Below are 19022 nucleotides of genomic sequence, written 5' to 3'. Positions count from 1 at the left end.
CGGGGGGAGAGGGCAAGGCCCAGGTAAGTGGCTGGCAGCGTCCCCAGAACCCAGCCTTAGCTGCCCCCAGACAGATAAGGACTAAGGAAATAAGGTTATCCATCCATTCATGTAGCTGTTCATTCATTCACTCGGTAAACACTCATTAAGCACCTACTATGCACCAGGCACTCTGCCAAGCACTTGCCCCGAGATTTCTAGTCATCACAGCAGTGCTGTTCAGAGTGTGTTCCAAGGACACTGCATTAGACTCAGCTGAGCTGCTCATAAAATGCTCGTTCCTAGAGCTCCTGGCGGGCTCAGTATGTAGAGCATGCAACTCTTGATCTGGGGGTTGTGAGTTTGAGCCCCACGTTGGGCAAAGAGATTACTTAAAAAAATAATAATAATAAAAATAAAAACATATTCCCAATTCCCTCCCCAGAGCCACCCAGTGAGAATCTCTTGAAGGTGAGGTCTGCGGTTGTGCATTTACAAGTTTCCCAGGAGATGTAATGCACCCCAAAGTTTGAGGGCCCTGGCCTCACAGTTACCCCACATTGTAGATAAAGTCAATGCCAATTTCAGACGAAGCAACTAAGGCTCACTGAGGGTCCACACCTTGCTCTAGGTTCCAGGGTCTGATCTGGATTCCAGCCCAGGTCTGTGTCCCTCCCCACCCTCTGGGAGGTGGAAATGAGGGGCACTGGATCACACCGCCAGTTTACACAGGTTCCTTGGGCAACGCTGGGAGTGAAGCAAAAGGCCAGCAGGTATTTTCAGAGTTGAGGACAAAGTCATGGTCAAAAGTGAACCACCTCAGGTCACACAGCAAGGAGGCAGCCCGGTTTAGCCAAAAAAGAAGCCCCGGTGTTCTGACTTGAGCACGGGGCCCTCCCATCTGGGTGAGGCCACTGAGGGCTCCGGGGGCATGTCCTGGGATGGGGGAGAAGGGGTAGACCCCAATAAAAGAGTGACTTGAAGATGCCTTCCTTGCTCACAGAGAGCCCCAGGAGGCGAGTGGTGCAGAAGACGAACCCATATTCCCAAACCCCAAGCACCCTGCGGTGCCCCCAGGTCATCTGCCCACACACCGGTCCTCACCTGGTGAGTTTCCTCCAAAGCATACCAGGACATAAGGCCTTGGTGGCCAATCTCAGCTGAGACCTGCGGAATTTCACATCCTCCCCTGGGGCAGCCAGGGCGAAGGTTCCCGGCTTCTCCACCATCAGACCTGGGGAGGTGGCAGGATCCAGTGTGTGTGTGTGTGTGTGTGTGTGTGTGTGTGAGAGAGAGAGAGAGAGAGAGAGAGGGGGGTACCCCCTGGCCCCTCGATCCTCCCTGGGCCATCATCTCCCCGCGCCGACCCTGCCCCAGCGGTGGAAGGGGGCGCGCACCGGTCCCGCCCAGCTTGGGCGGTTCTTTCCTGCTCCGACCACATAAAGGACCATCGCCTGAGACAGAGGGCGGCTCATTTCCCTGGGGGCTGTTGGGGGCTCTATTTCACGTGCCCCTCACTGCTCCCGCTTCCTCCTCCTCCTTATCCCCAACCAATTGGCAGAATCCTCTAAAATGCACATTAGGTGTGGCTGTAACAATGAAAAACCTTCGGCGGACACTCATGCCCCACCCGGAGAATGGACTCCTGGACCTCTCCAGCGGGTCACCCAGCCCCTCTCCGTATGCCTCGCCCCTCTACCTTACCCCCGTAGCGTCTTCTCCCCGCTCCCGTCCCCCTTTTCCGCGGCGCAGTACTACTGACCTCGGCTCGGGTTTCCACGCACAGGGGGTACCGGGGTGGGGTGCTGGGGTCACAGCTTCTATTTTAACAATGAATCAGAACGTTGCCCGGGAGGTGGACGAAGACCACTCCCCTGCCGCTCTTGCATAGGCTCGATCTAGGCACCTCGTTTACATAAAGGCTGCGGGATTGGACAACCCGAGGGCAAGGGGCGGGGCGGAGGCGGGCGGCGCCCAGATGCCTCTGAGCGCGGGACCGGCCGCACGTCTAGCCTAAGCCGCTGCTGGGTCAGGGCTCCCAGGGGACCATTTAGAGGGCTGGCAGTGATGGGCCTGGCTCCCTCTGATCTCTTTCCCGCCGGTGCATTCTCGATACAGTTCCCTGGACTGGCCTTACTCCAGATGTTGGGCTAGAGACTTAAATTCTCTGTGCCTCAGTTTTCCTATCTATAAAATGGGAAGAGTAGTAGTACCTGCCGGGATGACACGAAATGCCCAGGGGTTTTCAGCCTCCATTCGCTGCTTCCACTGACGCAGAACTCACTCACAAAATGCGCAACTCTCCTTTTTTTTTTTTTTTTTTTTAAATCTGCCCCCTTTTTAAGATAACATTTATTCTGACTATGTACTGGCCCCTGTTCCAAAGTCTTCACATTCATTAGGATACAGTAACCCAAAGAGTTAAGTACCAAGATCTTCATTTCACTACAACTAAGGGCAATTAACTTGCCAGGGTCATACAGCTAGTACGAGGCAGAGCCAAGACTAAAACCCTGGTGTGTCTGACTCCACTAGCCCCACAGAACATCTTCATTCACTAATTCACTCAGACTTTCACACGTATATCTGCTGGGCATTGGGGAGATGGCAACATGGATAAAATGTGCCTCCTGAGATGAGAACCCCACTGACCAGTGGAAGAGATAGCCCCTGAACAGGTCATCCTGGCCCAGGATGGAATGGGTTTAGTAGCAAGTTTAGTAGCAAGGATAATGAGCTGTTAGCTTGATCCCAGTTACCGTGAGCAAAACAGGAAGTAATGAGACCGAGATTTGGCATCTGGATCTAGCACTTCTTGGCTGTGTGATCTTGAGAAAGTTACTTGACCTCTCTGAGCCTGGTGTGAGTTAGACATTTGGTTTGAGTTTGAGGGCTGGGGCACTTTAGCCACATCCCCCCACCCTCTCGCCCCCACCAATCAGTAAAACCTGGAGCTAACCCAGGGTGGCCCTCCTGACGTTTCAATTCGTTAAATACTTACGGAGCCCCTACTTAGTTGTGTACTGAGGATACTTAGTGAACAAAAGATTGAATCTCGTGATTCTTTGGTGCTTACATTCTAGCAGAGACAAACAGACCCCCAAAAAGATGAAGATTTATTTATTTATTAGAGAGAGGGAGGGGGAGGAGGGGCTGAGGGAGAGAAAGAATCCTAAGCAGACTCCCCGCTGAGCAGGGAGCCCAGTACAATGTGGGGCTCTTCTCAGGGCTCCATCCCACGACCCTGAGATCAGGGCCCTAGCCTTGATCAAGAGTCAGGAACTCAACCCACTGAGCCGCCCAGGCGCCCCCATGCCAAACAAGATAAATAAGCAAGATGGAGTATGAAGGCTGGTGAGAGGTGCTAAGGAGAACCATGAAGCCAAGAAGAGGGGTGGAAGTGGCTGGTGTGGGGAGGGTATTATACTTGAAATAAGGTGGGCAGGGAAGGCCTCGCTGAGATGGTGACATCCGAGCAAAGCCTTGGGGGAGAGGGAGTGAGGCTGCCGGCCCTGGGGGATAGACAGTCTGGTGTAGGGGGACCGAGTGGTGAGGCTGGGGATGGGGAGATGGGAAGGGAAAAGTCAAGGACAAGCCAGGGGTTGTCCTGAGGGCTGCCCCTAGCTCTGGAGCTGCCTGGCTGGGCCCTGACGGCAGGAGGGGACAGCAGGCAGGTGGGCAGTAGCCATCAGACTGGAGGAGAGATGACTGGAAGGAGGCAGGAGGAGGGGGCCAGGGAGCTCCAGGGACTGTTGGAAGAGGTCGCCCTCTGGGGGTGGGGGGACAGTGGCTCTAAGAGTGGCTGAGGATAACAGTCCCTCCTTTTCCCCCAGGGGGCAAAGCTGGCCTCTCTGCATACAGAGTCGGGTTTCTCCCAATACCTCCCTGCGATGGGAAGGACGGCTGTCACCATCCGCGTCATGCAGCAGTGAAACTCACGGCCGAAGCAAGTTGCCCAAAGCTGCTCAGTTACTTGTTGACAGAGCCTGGTCTAAAAAACACACTCCCGGAGTCCTGTGGGGTGGCTCAGATGACTCAGGGTTAAGGACGCAAGGCAGCCAGGGCAGCGCGTCACGCTTGTCACCATTTATTCTGGTGACGCCACCGTCTTCTGCCCCCTGCAGGGTCTGCGCCTGTCTGCTCACCTCCACCTTTTCTCACGTTCTTCCCCGTGGCCAGGATTCGCGGGCGGGATGGTGGTGGCTGAACCATCACAAACACTTTCAGCCCCACTCCACCCCTCTGACCTCAGTTTCCTCCCAACCCACCTTGTCCACAGGCCTGTCGGAGGATCCCGCGCTGTGTGCGGGCCAGGTAGACACGCAGGAGCAGAAGCAAGAAGGCCTGAGTGTCTCACAGGGTCACCAGGGCTGACTCCAGTCCACGGCGACCCTGGGAAGTGGTGATCGGGTGCAGCCAGGCCTGCTGTTACTGAAGAAGCCAGAAACCCGAACTTCCGCATGAAATCACAACATCTGAAAATACGGCGAAGTCAACCTATTTTGGTTTTGGTTTTCGCCTCAAAAAATTGGGTAAACATTCAGAATCGTTCCCTTCCACAGAATTCTTCTTCTTCTATATTTTTAGATTTTATTTATATATTTGAGGAGAAATAGAGAGAGAGAGAACATGAGTAGGGGAAGGGGCAGAGGGAGAGGGAGAAACAGGCTCTCCACTGAGCAGGCAGCCCGACGTGGGGCTCGATCCCAGGACCCCGAGATCATGACCTGAGCCAAAGGCAGATGCTCAATGGACTGAGCCACCCAAGTGCCTCTAGTCAAGCTGTTTTTAAATACTCTGTGAGTCAAACCAAACTAATATTCAGGCCTTCTATCCTAGGCAGTGTCTCTGAAATGGTCAATCACAGATTTTTCATTCCCTTAGTGATAACTTAAATGCCACCCCCTCCAGGAAGTCCTCCCTGGCTTCCCCATCCTTAAGTAATGTCTCATTGCACTGAGCAGAGATCCTGTGCAGGACCCACATGGCTCCTGGGGTGTCTTTCCCATTCTGGACCTTGTGAGGGCGCCCCTCAAAGGTAAGACTCAGCTTGTTCGATAGTCAGACAGTATTAATGTCTGTATCTAGGGAGTGACCTGCTTCCTGAGGGGGCCACCTCCATGTACCTCAACTGCAAAATGGACTTAATGGAGTTGAGTAGCCTGTGGGGTTACTGTGAGAATTCAGTGAGTTAAACCCTATAAAGAGTGGCTGGTATACTGGGATGCTTGGGTGGCTCAGTCGGTTAAGCTGCTGCCTTCAGCTCAGGTCATGATCCCAGGGTCCTGGGATTGAGTCCTGCATTAGGCTCCTTACTCAGTGGGGAGCCTGCTTCTCTCTCTGCCTCTGCCTGCCTCTCTGCTTGGTTGTGTGCGTGCGCTCCCTCTCTCTCTCCCTGCCCCCCCTCCCGCAACAAATAAATAAAATCTTAAAAAAAAAAAAAAAAGAGAGTGGCTGGTATACAGTAAGTGCTCAACAAATGCTACCATTATCCTCTCTCGTCCACTGAGTCCCTACAGCTACAGCTCATGAACTATAAGTCGCTGGAGGGCAGGGACCACCCTTTCTTGATCATCAGTGTACCCCAGTGACTGGGACTTCAGAGGTGCTCAATAAATGCTTGGCAAGAGAGTGAATGGCTGCCTGCACGAAAGGAGGGCCTCCCAGCCTCTCCTGGAATAACTACAACAGTGTCTTGGAGCCTCCACACTGCCACCAGGGAGATCTCTCTAAATCAACCACTGACCCTGACTTGCCCCTGGCGACTCCCCAGCCCCACCTCAGGGGCTCCCACTGCCCACAGGATAAGGGTCTAGGTCCTCACCTCAAGTTTGAGGCCTTTCAGGGTCTGGGGCCCATGGGCTTCTGCAGCTGCTTCCCCACCTTTGGCCGCTCCCCACCTTTGCTCACCAGGGCCTTCTACCTGTCCATCCCCTCCCTCAGCTGCCTGGCCAACCCAATTCATCTTTCAAGATTCAGATCAAGGATCACCTCCTCTCGGAAGCCTTCTTGGATGCCTTCCTCTCTGCCTCTGGGCTGTAAGGATGCCTGCTCTCTGACACTTTGTTGAACCCCTGACCTTCAGAGGGACGTCCATGTTTCTGTCCCTCCGTGGGATGCAAGGACCATGTCTTATTAGCTGTGACAGATAACTTCTGACATTATGTAAGCGGAGACTCAGTTTTCTCATCTGTCAAATGGAGGTAACTCCCACTTTGCGATGCTTCTGAGTCAATAATGTGACCGGCACATGAGAAGTGCTTGATAAATTACTTTCCCATCTGCTTTCTTTTGGTTGTTATTTGGCAATCGTGCTACTAGGGTGCTAGGGAGAGGGCAAAGTTCGCCCAGGAGAGATGGATGTGGTGAAGGGAAGGGGAAAAACGAAAAGAAACAGATTCAGAAGCTTGCAGACAGGCAAACATGGCAGTGCAGCCAAGAAAATTCTAGAACAGATTATTCCAAGGGTTATTGGGAGCACCTGTGGGGTGGAGGATTGGGTCCCATGTCACTCAGCCAGGACTGGCTCAGGACCTATGGGGAGATGGGCCCTGTGCCAGGGGCAGACACAGCAACTTCAGAGAGACCCAGCTTCTCACTCAGAAGGCTCATGGTCTGCTAGTGGGGACAGACATAAGCGGGTTACGATGTGTTCAGTGTTTACAAGAAGGAAACACAGTGTCACTGGAGCCCATGTGGGGAGGGGGTGGGGAGGATCGATTCCCAGGGCTGGAGGAGGGGTCAGGGAAGGCTTCTCTGAGGAGGTGGCTCACAGGCAGAGCAAGAAAGGCGTGAGCAGCCTGTGAACATCTAAAGGGCGTTTCCGACATCTGCAAGGTGTCAACTCGAGACCTGGAAGACTTTTGTCATGCTGGCGCCGCTCACAACGGAACAGGCAGTGAGGTCTCCAGCTCAGGACGAACTGGGAAGCCCAGGCCAGAGCCACTGAGGTTGGCAGTTCAAATCTGGGGGCTCCCAGCCTCTGAGGTCTGGGGGACTTCGGAGAGGAGGAAAGCCTCAGCTTCCCTGGCATGGAACCCTCTTCTCTATAGCTCCGGGCCCAGGCAGGGCCAGCAGGGTCCCCACTCATCCCCCTGCGGAGGACTTCTCAGCCACCCAAAAATACATCCTACCGGGAGGGTCTTTCCTCTACCGAGCTGAGAGGCCCTGCTCCTTCTAGTAGCATTGGGAAAGTTCACTGCAGTAACCAAGGGACAGAAAAGCAAGTGTCTGCTGTGGCTTTGGTTCCGTACAGCTGGGTCATGACAGTCCTTTCCTTATATATCTGGCTTCTGTGGGAGACTCTGCTGCTTGTACCCAAGATTTTTATTTGAGAGACAGAGAGAGATAGAGTGCCAGTGAGAGAGCACAGGCATCGGGCAAGGGCAGAGGGAGAGGAAGCAGATTCCCCAGGGCTCAGGGGATCATGACCAAGGCCACCCAAGTGCCCCACACAACCTTCAATTCTTATTTGGGAACATGGTTCCCCAGAATGAACCACAGGACCCAGCCTTCCCCATAGCCAAGAGCTCCCTCTTCCTCCTACCCCTTGTCTTTGCCTTCTGCCCAATCATTGGCACAAGACAAGTATCAAATGTTCTTAAAAGGAGGGAGGGACATGTTCTTCAACCCTTCCTCCTTCCTGCTGGCTAAACGGCAAGTTTGACGGCCGGAGCTCAAGCAGCCATCTTGGACCATGAGGTGGAAGCCATGGGTTGAAAATGGCACAAAATAAAGAGCTAAAAGCCTGCCATCCCAGCCCCCCAAGTCCCCATGCCCCCAGCTCCAGGCCAGTTATCTCCCTGTTAACCTCTGATATAAGCCAGTTGTTTTTAAAATTTGTTTTCTATTGTATACAGCTAAACCGAATCCTTCTTTACACTGCTCCTGGAAGCCCCAAGGCCAGGAGGCCCACCAGATGGGAGAGCGGCAAGGAAAGAATCCTGGTGTGGAGCACAGAGAGAGGGGCTCCGGGGAGAAAAGGCAAGTCCTCCAGAGGGTTCTGATTCCGCCACTTCGGATCCCAAGATGGACAAAATCGCTGACTCAGTCTCCTTGGGCTGCTGTGAGAACTGACGGTGCACACAGAGGAGAACGAATGAGAATTTAATACTTGTAAACATCACAAGGTGTAGATCTAAATGGTAAATGACCCTGTGGCACTGGGGACGGGAGAAGAGCAGTGGGTCAGCCGTTGAGGGATCAGCAGAGGCCGGGAGCACATGCCACAGGTGCTCCTGCGGGACGCCAGGGGCTGCGGGAGGTGGCTCATGCTCAGGGCTCCTGTCGGCCTTGGGGCAGCCCCAGGAGGAGGGTGTCTTGACTTCTTACTTTTGGGGATATGCCCAGAGAGGTCAGCACGGTAAAGTGCCCACATGGAGGCCAAGTGGCAGAGTGAGGATTCAAACCCATGCCTGCCCCCGTGCACTAATTCCTTAGGCCCAGGATGTGTCCTGCTCCGGGGGGCGGGGGGGCGAGGGCAAGGCTCACACTCCCCGCCCCGGGTTGAGCACTAGAAGCACCAGGCGAGCTTGCTAGCAGGCCCCACCCTCTGCCCAGGATGGATGCAGCCCAGCGAGGGAGTCACCCCACCCCAAGAACAGGGAGGCTAGCGGGAAGAGCCGGTGGAAGGAGCCAAAGGGCCAGGTCACAGCGCCTCCCACCCAGAAGCCCCGAGCTTCGCGTTCCCATGTCCAGGTGTGGCCTTCACGCAGGCACCAGATGGTGGGTCTGGAGGGTGACACGGGAGAGCGCCAGTCCCCCCAAGACATAGCCTACGGAGCCCCTGTTCCTGAGCCTCCCCAACGGCAGCCCTCCCTGGGCTGAGCAGAAAGAAGACCTGCTTGGGACTTCAGCTCCCCTCCTGCCAGCACCCCCACCCCCACCCCCACCCCGGGGCCAGGTGGGACTTGTTGCTTCTCCTGTCACCTTCCCCGTCACTCACTGGTCCCGAGCTGGGTGGGGAATGCTCCTGGAACTCACCCGCTCCCACCACTTCAGTTCCAGATGAGGAGACAGTGAGGCCAGGAAGGGAAAGACCCAGAGTCGCAGACAGTGAAGGGCGGAGTCTGGCACCTGCCCCCCGGCCCCCGGCCCAGCAGCGGCTTCTTGCAGCAGCGGGGTGACTGGATTCTACAACTTTCTCACACCCACAAGGACACTGCTGGACCGTGAGGGTGGACCCCCTCGCCTGACCGTTTCATCCACCTCAGAAGCCGGCCCCGGCACGTGGCGTCAGGGACAAACAAGACCACGAGCGTGCTCAGTTTCACAATCTGATGATGGCTCCGTGGGGACACCGGTGGGAAGATGCCCAGGATTCGGCTCTGAAGGCTCCTCCCGCCGGGAGCCACCTCTCAGCTGCCTGCCCCCTCCCGAGTCCCAGCTCCGGGCCACAGGTGCTGGCCTCCTAGGCCTGGGCCGCAGAGTCACCCCCTCGGGGCTGGGTTCCTGGGACTGCCAAGCTTTCAGCCCGGGCTGGGCACGGCCTGGTTCTCGGGGCTCACTCTGCGCTGTGCCGGGCCATGCCCGTCAGCCGGCGGCGCTGGGTCTTGCTCGTACGAGTGGCACTTGGGGGCTTCTTGGTGGAGTTCGGAGCCCGTCGGGGACGTTTCCTCTTGGTCTTCTTGCGGCTGCGTGCGTGCAGTGACGCCGTGAGAGCGGAGATCCTGTAGGAGGGTGCGAGGCTGGTGAGGCTGGGGCTGCATTTACTCTATGGAGACCGGGGCGTGCATGGAAGGTTGGGTTGGGGGAGGACGGACTGCCTGACTCACGGAGGAAGTCAGTACAGGCCTTGAATGCTCGGAGTACCAAATCCATGCCAAAGGCAGCTGCTCTGATCCCAGAGGGCCTGCCAGTTCCTCGGCTCATAAAAAGCGCCCTTACCACAGGCACTAAGGGCACCCAGGGATGGCCACTGTTGGGGAGTAGGGATGGGGAATAGGGAGGACGGACACTCGACAGGCAGAGCAGAGTCGCTGCCCCATGCCACCTGCCACAGGCCAGCCAGAGGTGGCTCCACCGGCCCCGTCACCACTGTCAGTCATAAGGAAGCAGAAGCCTAGGGGAGGACAGGCCAGGGCTCACCGCTGGGACAGGAGGGGATCTCTGGATTTCCGGGGTAAGGCTCTGGTCGGCTTTTCCGTGGAGGTCACCTCTTCCTCGGGCCTGTGGCCAGTCCCTTGCTAAAGAAGCAGAGAACAAGGACTGTCACACAGAGCGGTAGATCGCGGGGCCTGACACCAGCTGTCCTGGTTCTGCCGGAGAGGGGCACGGCCTGCTGCGTGGAGGCCTGGCTCAGGGCTCAGAGAAGGCCACGGTGGACAAGCCACGCACAGCCCTGCAGCAGAGATGACGCCAGAAGAGCCGAGTTTCCCAGCCTCGTGCCCCTCTTCCTCCAGCTGTGAGCGTCTGCACGTCTGCTGCAGAGGCCGGGAGGACTCAGAAGAATGAGCGTGAGATAGAGAAGGAGCGGGAGCGCAGTAGGGACGCCAGAAGCGCTGGCTCCGGGCTCCCCCGTGACAGGAGACGTGCTTTGCAGTGGACTGGGGATGGACAGGGACTGAAATGCCCACCCCACCCAGACGGACGATGCTCCGTTTCGAGAAATGGTACTTCACTGGGAGGCTTTCCGATTCTTTTAGTGACATTCTGCTCTATTTCTTTCCTTTCTTCTTTTTAACTTTTAAGACCTTTTAATTTTGTTTTTGTTGCTGTTGCTGTTTTGAGAGCTTATTAGGTGGTGCTGACCGTGTTAACATTTCGCTTGCGCTCCCAAAGCCTCTCCCTCGCTCATGCTCCCCAGCAGCTTGTCCCCGCCACCGAGGGGGAACACCCGGGTCACACCAACTCAAGCAAAACAACTCAACACGCTGCTGCTTCACCTGAAAGCAGTGCTTTCCTCTGCCCTTTCTGGAAGGCTCCGTGGCTCCCGAGTCAGGGCCCACCGAGTGCTTTTAAAAAGGGGATCCTGGGGCACCTGGGTGGCATAGTCAGTTAAGCATCTGCCTTCGGCGCAGGTCATGATCCCAGGGTCCTGGGATCGAGCCCCACATCAGGCTCCCTGCTTGCCAGGAAGCCTACTTTTCCCTCTCCCACTCTGCCTGCTGTGTTCCCTCTCTCGCTGTGTTTCTCCCTATCAAATAAATAAATAAAATCTTAAAAAATAAATAAATGAAAGGGGGATCCTTTTTTCTTTTTTAAATGTTGGTTGCAGGGGCACCTGGGTGGCTCAGTGGGTTAAAGCCTCTGCCTTCAGCTCAGGTCATGATCCCAGGGTCCTGGGATCGAGCCCTGCATCGGGCTCTCTGCTCAGCGGAGAGCCTGCTTCCTCCTCTCTCTCTCTCTGCCTACTTGTGATCTCTTTCAAATAAATAAATAAAATCTTTAAATAAATAAATAAATAAATAAATAAATGTTGGTTGCAATCTGCGAGTATCTCCCTACTCACAGCTTGCAAACTCACCGTTCGTGCACATGGCCGGGCCATGTTGCTGCTGTGCCCACGTACTGGAGTGACCACCACACACTACTATCACCGGTGCTTCCCTTGGATGAACCACTTTTACACTCTCAGCAATCCCACGAGACAGGTGTTAGCATCCAGGACTCCCCCGCCGCACCCCCTCCCAACTTACTGGCGAAGACACCTGCCCACCTGTCGACAGCCGCTGAGTCACAGAACCGGCTTCGACAAGCCCCAGGGTCAGGGATTTTGTCCAGGCCGGAAAGAGTGCCCAGGAGGGAAAGAGCCCCTCACACTGGAATCCCCGTAACGGGGAGCGGCACTCAGCACCACCAACAGGCCCATCTGCACCTGGGACCCATCTTGCACCTGGGCTGGAAGTTACACCCACCTCTGGTGGGGGCAGTCCCAGCAGCCGGGCCCCCGAGAGGTCTAGGTCGCTGATGGTGGTCACGGTGACTGTGTGGTTGGGGTGGTCATACTGCACCGACTCCGTCTTCGCTGTCACCAGCCTGTCCAGTTCATCTGCCTCCTCTGCGCAAGGTGGGCACAGAACTGGGTCTCAGCCTCAGAGCACACGTAACCGGACTCTCACCCCCTGCCCAGCCCTAGAGTGCAGTGGCCCCTCTCCTCTATGGGAGACTGTCCAGGAAGTCACCGGCTCCAGAGTCCGGCCCACAGACAAATGTAAACGACTCCACTCCCCCACTGATGCTCCGGGGAGACCTCAGACCATCTGGTTCTCATCTAGGACGAACCCGGTGTGACCCCAGCAGCTGCTGCTGCCCCCTCCTCTTGATCCCTAGTCCGTCCAGGCCTCCGGAACTGGGCTTTCTGTTCAGGGTCACTTCACCAAGAGGCTGGTCCTCCCTGTGTCTGATCCACTCACTTATAGAGGTCACTGAAGACCACCCCTGGCCCTTGCCTCACCACCAAGACCCCTAGAGCTAGGGAAGTTAGCTTCTGACCAGTCCCCACACCTCTCCGCTTCTACCCACCAAAGGATAAATAAGCCTAGGCCTGTTGGCCTGACCCCCAAGGTCAGGGCAAAGACGGGACTTACCTAGGGCCTCCTCTCTCTCTGCCAACATCTTCAAGTATTCCTGACGCCGCTGAAACCAAAAGGGAAGGGAACACAGTGAGTGTGGCCTCTCCTGCCAACTCCAGGCAGAAGCGCTGCTCATCTCCCGCGTGAGTGAGACCCGGAATGACTGACTCCTGGTGAAACACCAGAAGATTCCATCCTCAACCTTCCCCAGACCAGGGCCCACCATGATTCTAGCTGTACAGACTGTTCCCCACGCCTTCCCTCATTCCTGCAGACACCCCTATTAAGGCCATCCAAGGATGTAAATCCCTTAAGAATCAGATTTTATACACACTCTCTCTCCCTCCCTACCCGCCTTCCCGCACCCTTCCCCGCCCTGTGCACCTCCTCCCGGAGCTTCCTCTGCTCCTCCTTGAGCCGATGCCTGATCTCCTCAGTGGCTGCCTTCTTCCGCTCTACCTTCCTCTTATGGAAGCCAGTCAGGTACTCCCTACAGGAGAGAGGCATGGAAGAGTCAGGAGGAGACACAAGGAAAGAAAGGCTCATGCCAGGAAGAGAAAAACCACTAACAACATACGCTACAAAAATGTACACAGAGGCGCCTGGATGCCTCAGTCAGTTAAGCGTCTGCCTTTGGGCAGGTCAGGGTCCCAGGGTCATGGGATCGAGTCCCATATCGGGCTCCCTGCTCAGCGAGGAGTCGGCTTCTCTCTCTCCCTCTGCTCGTCCTCACCCCTACCCGTGCTGCTTCTGTGTGCCCGCTCTCTCTCTCTCAAATAAATTTTTTAAAAAGCGTATGTCTTACCTCACGTATTCCTCACAACCTATGTGGCAGGTACCGATCCCCGTTTTACGCATGGGGACACTGAGGCACAGAGAAGCTAGGCTATTTGCCAAAAGTCATAGAGAGTGTAAGGTCAGGAGAAAGAGAGAGATGTTGCCTCTTCCACCCACCTCCCTCCAGGGTTCTCAGCCTCAGGTAACAGGGCCAGGTACGTGGGCAGGACAGGTGGGGCCCGTTCTATGTTGCCAGATTCCTTGACCCAGTCAATTAAGCCGCTTCTAGTAGGCTCTTAAGGACACCCTCACACGGGGAGCCTGGGTGGCTCAGTGGGTTAAAGCCTCTGCCTTCGGCTCAGGTCAAGATCTCAGGGTCCTGGGATAGAGCCCCGCATCAGGCTCTCTGCTCAGCAGGGAGCCGCTTCCCCCTCTATCTATGCCTGCCTCTCTGCCTACTTGTGATCTCTCTGTGTCAAATAAATAAAATTTAAAAAAAAAGGACACCCTCACCCTGACGTCCACAAACTTTCCACTGGACCGGCACCCCATTTCCGCAGGACACCTGCTCCCCGACCCATCTGTAGGGCCCGTGGGTGCCCGCGCACCCCGCATTCCCCTCCCCTATCTGATCTGGGCTCCTTCTCATCTCTCTAGTGCTGGCTGCACCATTTCCAAAGGTTCTGGGGCCCCAACACTAGGCTTTTCGCTAACTACCACATGGCAAAGTGGCGCTCTGAGCGGGAAACATCTGATGGACCCGACGCTGAGGCTTAGGGGTGCAGCTCGGGGGTCCTGAGATCTGGGACCCACACATCGAAGGAACTCAGGACACGTGTGATGAGGGCGTAAATCAACTTAAGCGACGCTCATCTCACTCCCTCTTCACTCATCAACAACAGCTGAGTCTACCGCGTGGGGGGCCGCCGGGCTGGGTCCGGGACGTCGACGCCTCAGCTCCGGGTCCCCAAACCCGCCCTCCCGCGGCGAACACAGCAGGAGCCTCGCCAGCCCGAGCACCGACCGAGCAAAGGGAGGGCGGGGCGGGCGATTCCATCCCCTGGGCGCGGGGGCCGAGCGTGGCCGCTTCCATTCCACAGGGGAGGGGGATGTCGGAGAGGAACCGGGCCACGCTGGGAGGGCGGGGCCGGAAGGGACCTCTGCGTGAGCATCAGCCGCCCGCCCCGGCCAGCGGCCCCAAGGAAATCCGCTCCAGCCTTGACACTCACCGCCGCTTTTCTTCATCAAAGCTGAGAACGAGCCGCGGCCGCCGCTCGTCGCCATCTCGCTTCTTCTTCTTGTTGCGGCCCATAGCAGCGAGGCCTCCGGCGGCGCGGTTCCAGCACGCCTCAGAGACTTCCGGGTGTATCCTTCTTAGCCTCTCGGGCACGTTTCGCACTTACGCTCCTCAGATCCGTTGCTCAGGCCCCGCCTTTTAAAGGGGCCGCGGAGCCCGCCTCCCGGTACCTGCCTTCTGAGTGTAACAATCAGATACCTACCCCTCCTCGGTGATTCCTAACCCCAGTACCTCTCCTAGGCCAGCAACGGTGAAAGAGACGTCCCAGAGTTTAGCACGGTGCCTGGGCACGCAGTAGCCGCTCCATACGGAATTATTAGCAAATGGCCAAATATTACTGATCGTACTTCTAATTCTGATGTCAAATCGTTAGTGGTCTCCAAGAACCCATTTCTGGCGCCACACTCCCTGGATTAGAATCCTGGTACTCCCAGTTACAGCTGTGGTTCTGCACCGATTGCCTTCGCTTGGCCACAATTACCCTATTTGTAAAATAGGGATAATTACAGTGACTTCGGTAGGGTTGTGCAAGACAATGGTTTTCAAACTTTGGCGTTTATCAGGATCCCCTGGAGGGCTTGCTGAAACCCAGACCGCTCGGCCCCACCCTAGAGTTTCTGATTCTGCGGGTCTACAGTGAACCCCGTAATCTGCAACGCTAAGAAGTTCTCAGGGGATGTTGGTACTCCTGGCCCACGGAACACACTGAGAACCACAATGAGGAGGACACATGAGTTGTGTAACATTGCGTGTAAGTAACACGTGCCACACTTGTGTTTGCTGCACAAGACATCTCCCCTCTCTGTGCCTCCGTTTCCCCAGGTGTGGCATGGGGGTGTCATAATAACACAACCTTTATGGAAGATGAGCGCGGGCGTGTAAAGGCACTCAGTAAAACACCACCTGAAGGGGAATCTTAGTAACTGGGATCGCATGCCTGAACACCCCACTCTCAATTTTCATCCCTACAGCGGCGCTGCGGAGGGACGGCTGCCCTAGCTTTGAAGGACTGGCCAGTCTGGCAGGGCTGGTGATCATTACAGCGCAGGGCATGGTACCTCTCCCGCGGGGAGCCCAGGAGGCTGCCGGAGCGCCACCAGAGGAAGTGACCCCAGAACGGGCTGAGAGTAGGGATATCTGAGGAATATCAGACTCTTTAAGCCGCCCCCCCCCACTTCTCCTTGGACAAGTGACTGGGGCCTGAAGATAAGTAAGCATACATGTATTGAGCACCTACTGTGTGCCAGGCACCCAGAGAAGGGACCTACCTGTTCTCTCAGAGAGTGGAGGCAACTTGTCAGGGGTTACAGGACTAGTCTGTCTCCTCCTGTGCTGAGGAATGTTCTCAGGGTCTCCTGTGGATTATTCCAGTGAATCCTCACAAGGGCCCTGTGAGGTCAGTGCTTGTGCCTTCCCTCCTTCCCTTCCTTCCTTCCTTCCTCTCTCTCTTTTTATTTTTTTTAAGGTATTTATTTATTTATTTATTTATTTGAGAAAGTGTGAGCAAGAAAGAAAGAGGGAGTGTGCAGGCAGGAGCTGGGGGAGGGGCAGAGAGAGAGGGAGAAGCAGGATCCCCGCTGAGCAGGGAGTCCCATGTAGGGCTCCATCCTAGGACCCTGAGATCATGACCTGAGCTGAAGGCAGAGGCTTAACTGACTGAGCCACCCAGGCAGCCCTCTTTCTTTTGTTTTACAGATTTTATTTTTTTTTAGCTATCTCTACACCCAATGTGGGGCTTGAACTTACCATCTAGAGATCAAGAGTGTCATGCTGCCCTGAGCCAGCCAACTGCCCTCCTGGTGCTGTTTCCAAGCCCGTTATACAGGTGAGGAAAGGGAGGCTCAGGCGGGGAAGTCGCCCAGTAGGTTAAGTGGTGTACAGAGCCGTTCTCTGGCTGCTGCCCTCGCTGAGCTTCCAGGCTAGGGAGCTCGGGGAGCTCTGGGCAGTTGGTTGACCCTCGTAGCCCACCTAGCCCTCAATGCCTGCCTGCCCCCCGGGGGTGGGGTTGCAGAGCGCTCCGGGAGGCCTCCTATGCAAAAGCCCCTACCCAGTGCAGCGTGAAGCCCTCCACCTCAGGCAGGGACCATTGCTTTACACTTCCCAGGGGATTTCAGATCCCCTTGCCCCAGGAGAGGAGCCAAGGGACTGGGACCGCACCCAGACTCCAGACTCCGGAAAGACACTGCAGCTCATGGTCTGGAACACCCACCACTCTTTGGGGGTGCCTGGGTGGCTCAGTCTATCAAGTGTCTGACTCTTGGTTTGGGCTCAGGTCATGATCTCAGGGTCATGAGAGGGAGCCCCAGTTGAGCCCTGAGTCAGGTCCCTGCTCAGGCAGGAGTCTGCTTCTGTCCCTGGCTCTCTGCCCCTCCCCCCACTTGGGCACACGGGCATCTCAAATAAATTAATAAATCTTAATAATAATTCTTTGGATTGGTTTCACCTTGAATCACTTTTTTGTTTATTGAGCATCTACTTGATGTGGGAAATAAAGGCACAAGAAAAAAATTACTAAATTTGCTGACTAGGTACAGCCCATTGACAAGTCCTTGGAACAGGCAGAGTGACAGTTCCCTAGGAACTTAATGTTAATACTTTGCTAAGGGCACAATCTTAGCCCAACTCCCCCCACCTATAAGTCTACTTTAACATATAAAAATTCCTTTTAGGAATTTCTTTTGTCTCTAAACCCCCAAGATATATGTTGGCAATCATCCCCAAGCATATGGCCCACTGGTATACATCTGAAGGGTCTCATGACTAAGGTTTTACTAGACAGTAAAATGACCTTTTCCTAATAATAGCTAGCTCCCTCAAGGTCCTGGAAACCTTGCTTCCAAGTTGCTTGGAGACTTAAACTTTCCCTAACCCCCTTCCAACGAGAAAGTATACAGTGGGCCACTTTTTATGATCCCAGTGCAGCTCTTTCTGCCCACACAGGTCGTGTCGCTGTGCTTTAATAAAACCACCTTTTTTGGGGCACCTGGGTGGTTCAGTGGGTTAAGCCTTTGCCTTTGGCTCAGGTCATGATCCCGGGCTCTCTGCTCAGCGGGGAGCCTGCTTCCTCCTCTCTCTCTGCCTGCCTCTCTGCCTCCTTGTGATCTCTGTCAAATAAATAAGTAAAATCTTAAAAAAAAAAAAAACACCTTTTTTTGCACTAAAGACGTCTCAAGAATTCTTTCTTGTCCGTTGGCTTCAAACTCTAACCTCTTTCCTACTTCACTACTGTGTGCTAGGAACTAGGCATTTCTCCACCTTATCTCAGCTAATCCTTGCAACAGCCCCATGGGGTAGATAAGAGTATTCATGTAACGTGATTTTGAGGCAACTGAGGTCCAGAGAGCTCTCGTAACTGATCCAGGGGCACACAGGGATGGAGCTGGGGTTTGAACACAAGATTGTTTGACTCCGAGCCTAGACGCGGTGGTTTCCTTTCCTATCTGCCCCAGGACTTTCCTCTGCCGGGTTGTAGTCCCTCCCAGTCCTGGAGTATTGTGGGAGTTAAGCGGGTCTATCCAGAATCTGTGGCGCTGAACCAAGAGGATTAGAGAAAGGCGGTCCAAGATACACTTTCTCCGACGTCCAGCAGAGGGCGCTCCGTCACAGCCAGACTTCCAAAGCCGTTTCTCTCTGGGCGGCCCTGGGAGAGCCTGGAGATTGCCCGCTCCTGGCAGCTCCCAGCATGTACACTCCATCCTCCTGGGCTCTCCTCTAGAGATAATGCTTCCTACTGAGATGAGGATTATCCACCCAAAAGGGCCCAGGTGCAAATAACGACCCCCATTTTACAGATGAGGAAACTAAGACTGGGGGGTGGGTAGAGGAGCGCCACCCTGGGTCCCACAGGTCCCACACTAGGTCCCACCTAGTGCTGGCTCGCCTGGAGACCGAAATTGGCCAGGCTCCCACCCTCCACACCTCAGGTAACAGTGCCCTGTGGTTTGGGGGGAGCCCGTGGGAGGTTTTCATACTAAGTCATCCTGAACATTGGCTCAGGCCTAGGGGCTACTTCCCAGGGAGGTAGGGGCCCTGGAACAGGGAGCAGGAAGCGAAAGGAGCCAGGGAATGGTCAGTCTGCAGGGTTGCCTGGCCCTCAGCTCAGGTCCCATCACTTATGACAAATGAGTACGATGGGCTGGGTTAAACATTGCCCTCTGGGGCGCCTGGGTGGATCGGTTGTTGAGCATCTGCCTCTGGCTCAGGTCATGATCCCAGGGTCCGGGAATCGAGCCCTGCGTCTGGCTCCCTGCTCTTCAGGGAGCCTGCTTCTCCCTTTCCCTCTGCCCCTGCTTGTGTTCCCTCTCTTGTCTCTCTCTCTCTCTGTCAAATAAATAAATAAATAAATTTAATAAAATAAAATAATAATCAATGCCCTCTGGGGGAATAGAGCCTGGTGGGTCTTGGAAGGCATGTCCTCTTTGGAAACCAAGAGAGGAGGGGCTCCTGGAGACCTCCTC

General features: G+C 55.3%; 1 protein-coding gene and 1 non-coding gene across 2 annotated transcripts; both read right to left on the bottom strand.

The window, feature by feature from the left end:
* Positions 1 to 9241: 9241 nt before the first annotated feature.
* NOL12 (nucleolar protein 12) lies at positions 9242 to 14647 on the bottom strand. The gene is made up of 6 exons (XM_032836620.1): positions 14498 to 14647; positions 12876 to 12981; positions 12507 to 12555; positions 11835 to 11977; positions 10066 to 10163; positions 9242 to 9647 (listed from the first exon to the last, which is right to left on the bottom strand). The coding sequence occupies exons 1-6, from the start codon at positions 14578 to 14580 to the stop codon at positions 9482 to 9484; spliced, it is 645 nt and encodes a 214-aa protein (XP_032692511.1). The 5' UTR covers positions 14581 to 14647; the 3' UTR covers positions 9242 to 9481.
* On the bottom strand, positions 10814 to 10944 carry LOC116854677. Its single transcript, XR_004380205.1, has one exon. It is a non-coding gene; the product is annotated as a small nucleolar RNA SNORA21 (small nucleolar RNA).
* Positions 14648 to 19022: the final 4375 nt, after the last annotated feature.

The sequence above is a fragment of the Lontra canadensis genome, unplaced genomic scaffold (genome assembly GCF_010015895.1).
Source record: "Lontra canadensis isolate GAN:19392208 unplaced genomic scaffold, GSC_riverotter_1.0 scaffold93, whole genome shotgun sequence".
Classification (NCBI taxonomy): Eukaryota; Metazoa; Chordata; class Mammalia; order Carnivora; family Mustelidae; genus Lontra; species Lontra canadensis.
The sequence above is the reverse complement of the archived record's forward strand: the minus strand, read 5'-3'. Positions and strand labels throughout refer to the sequence as shown.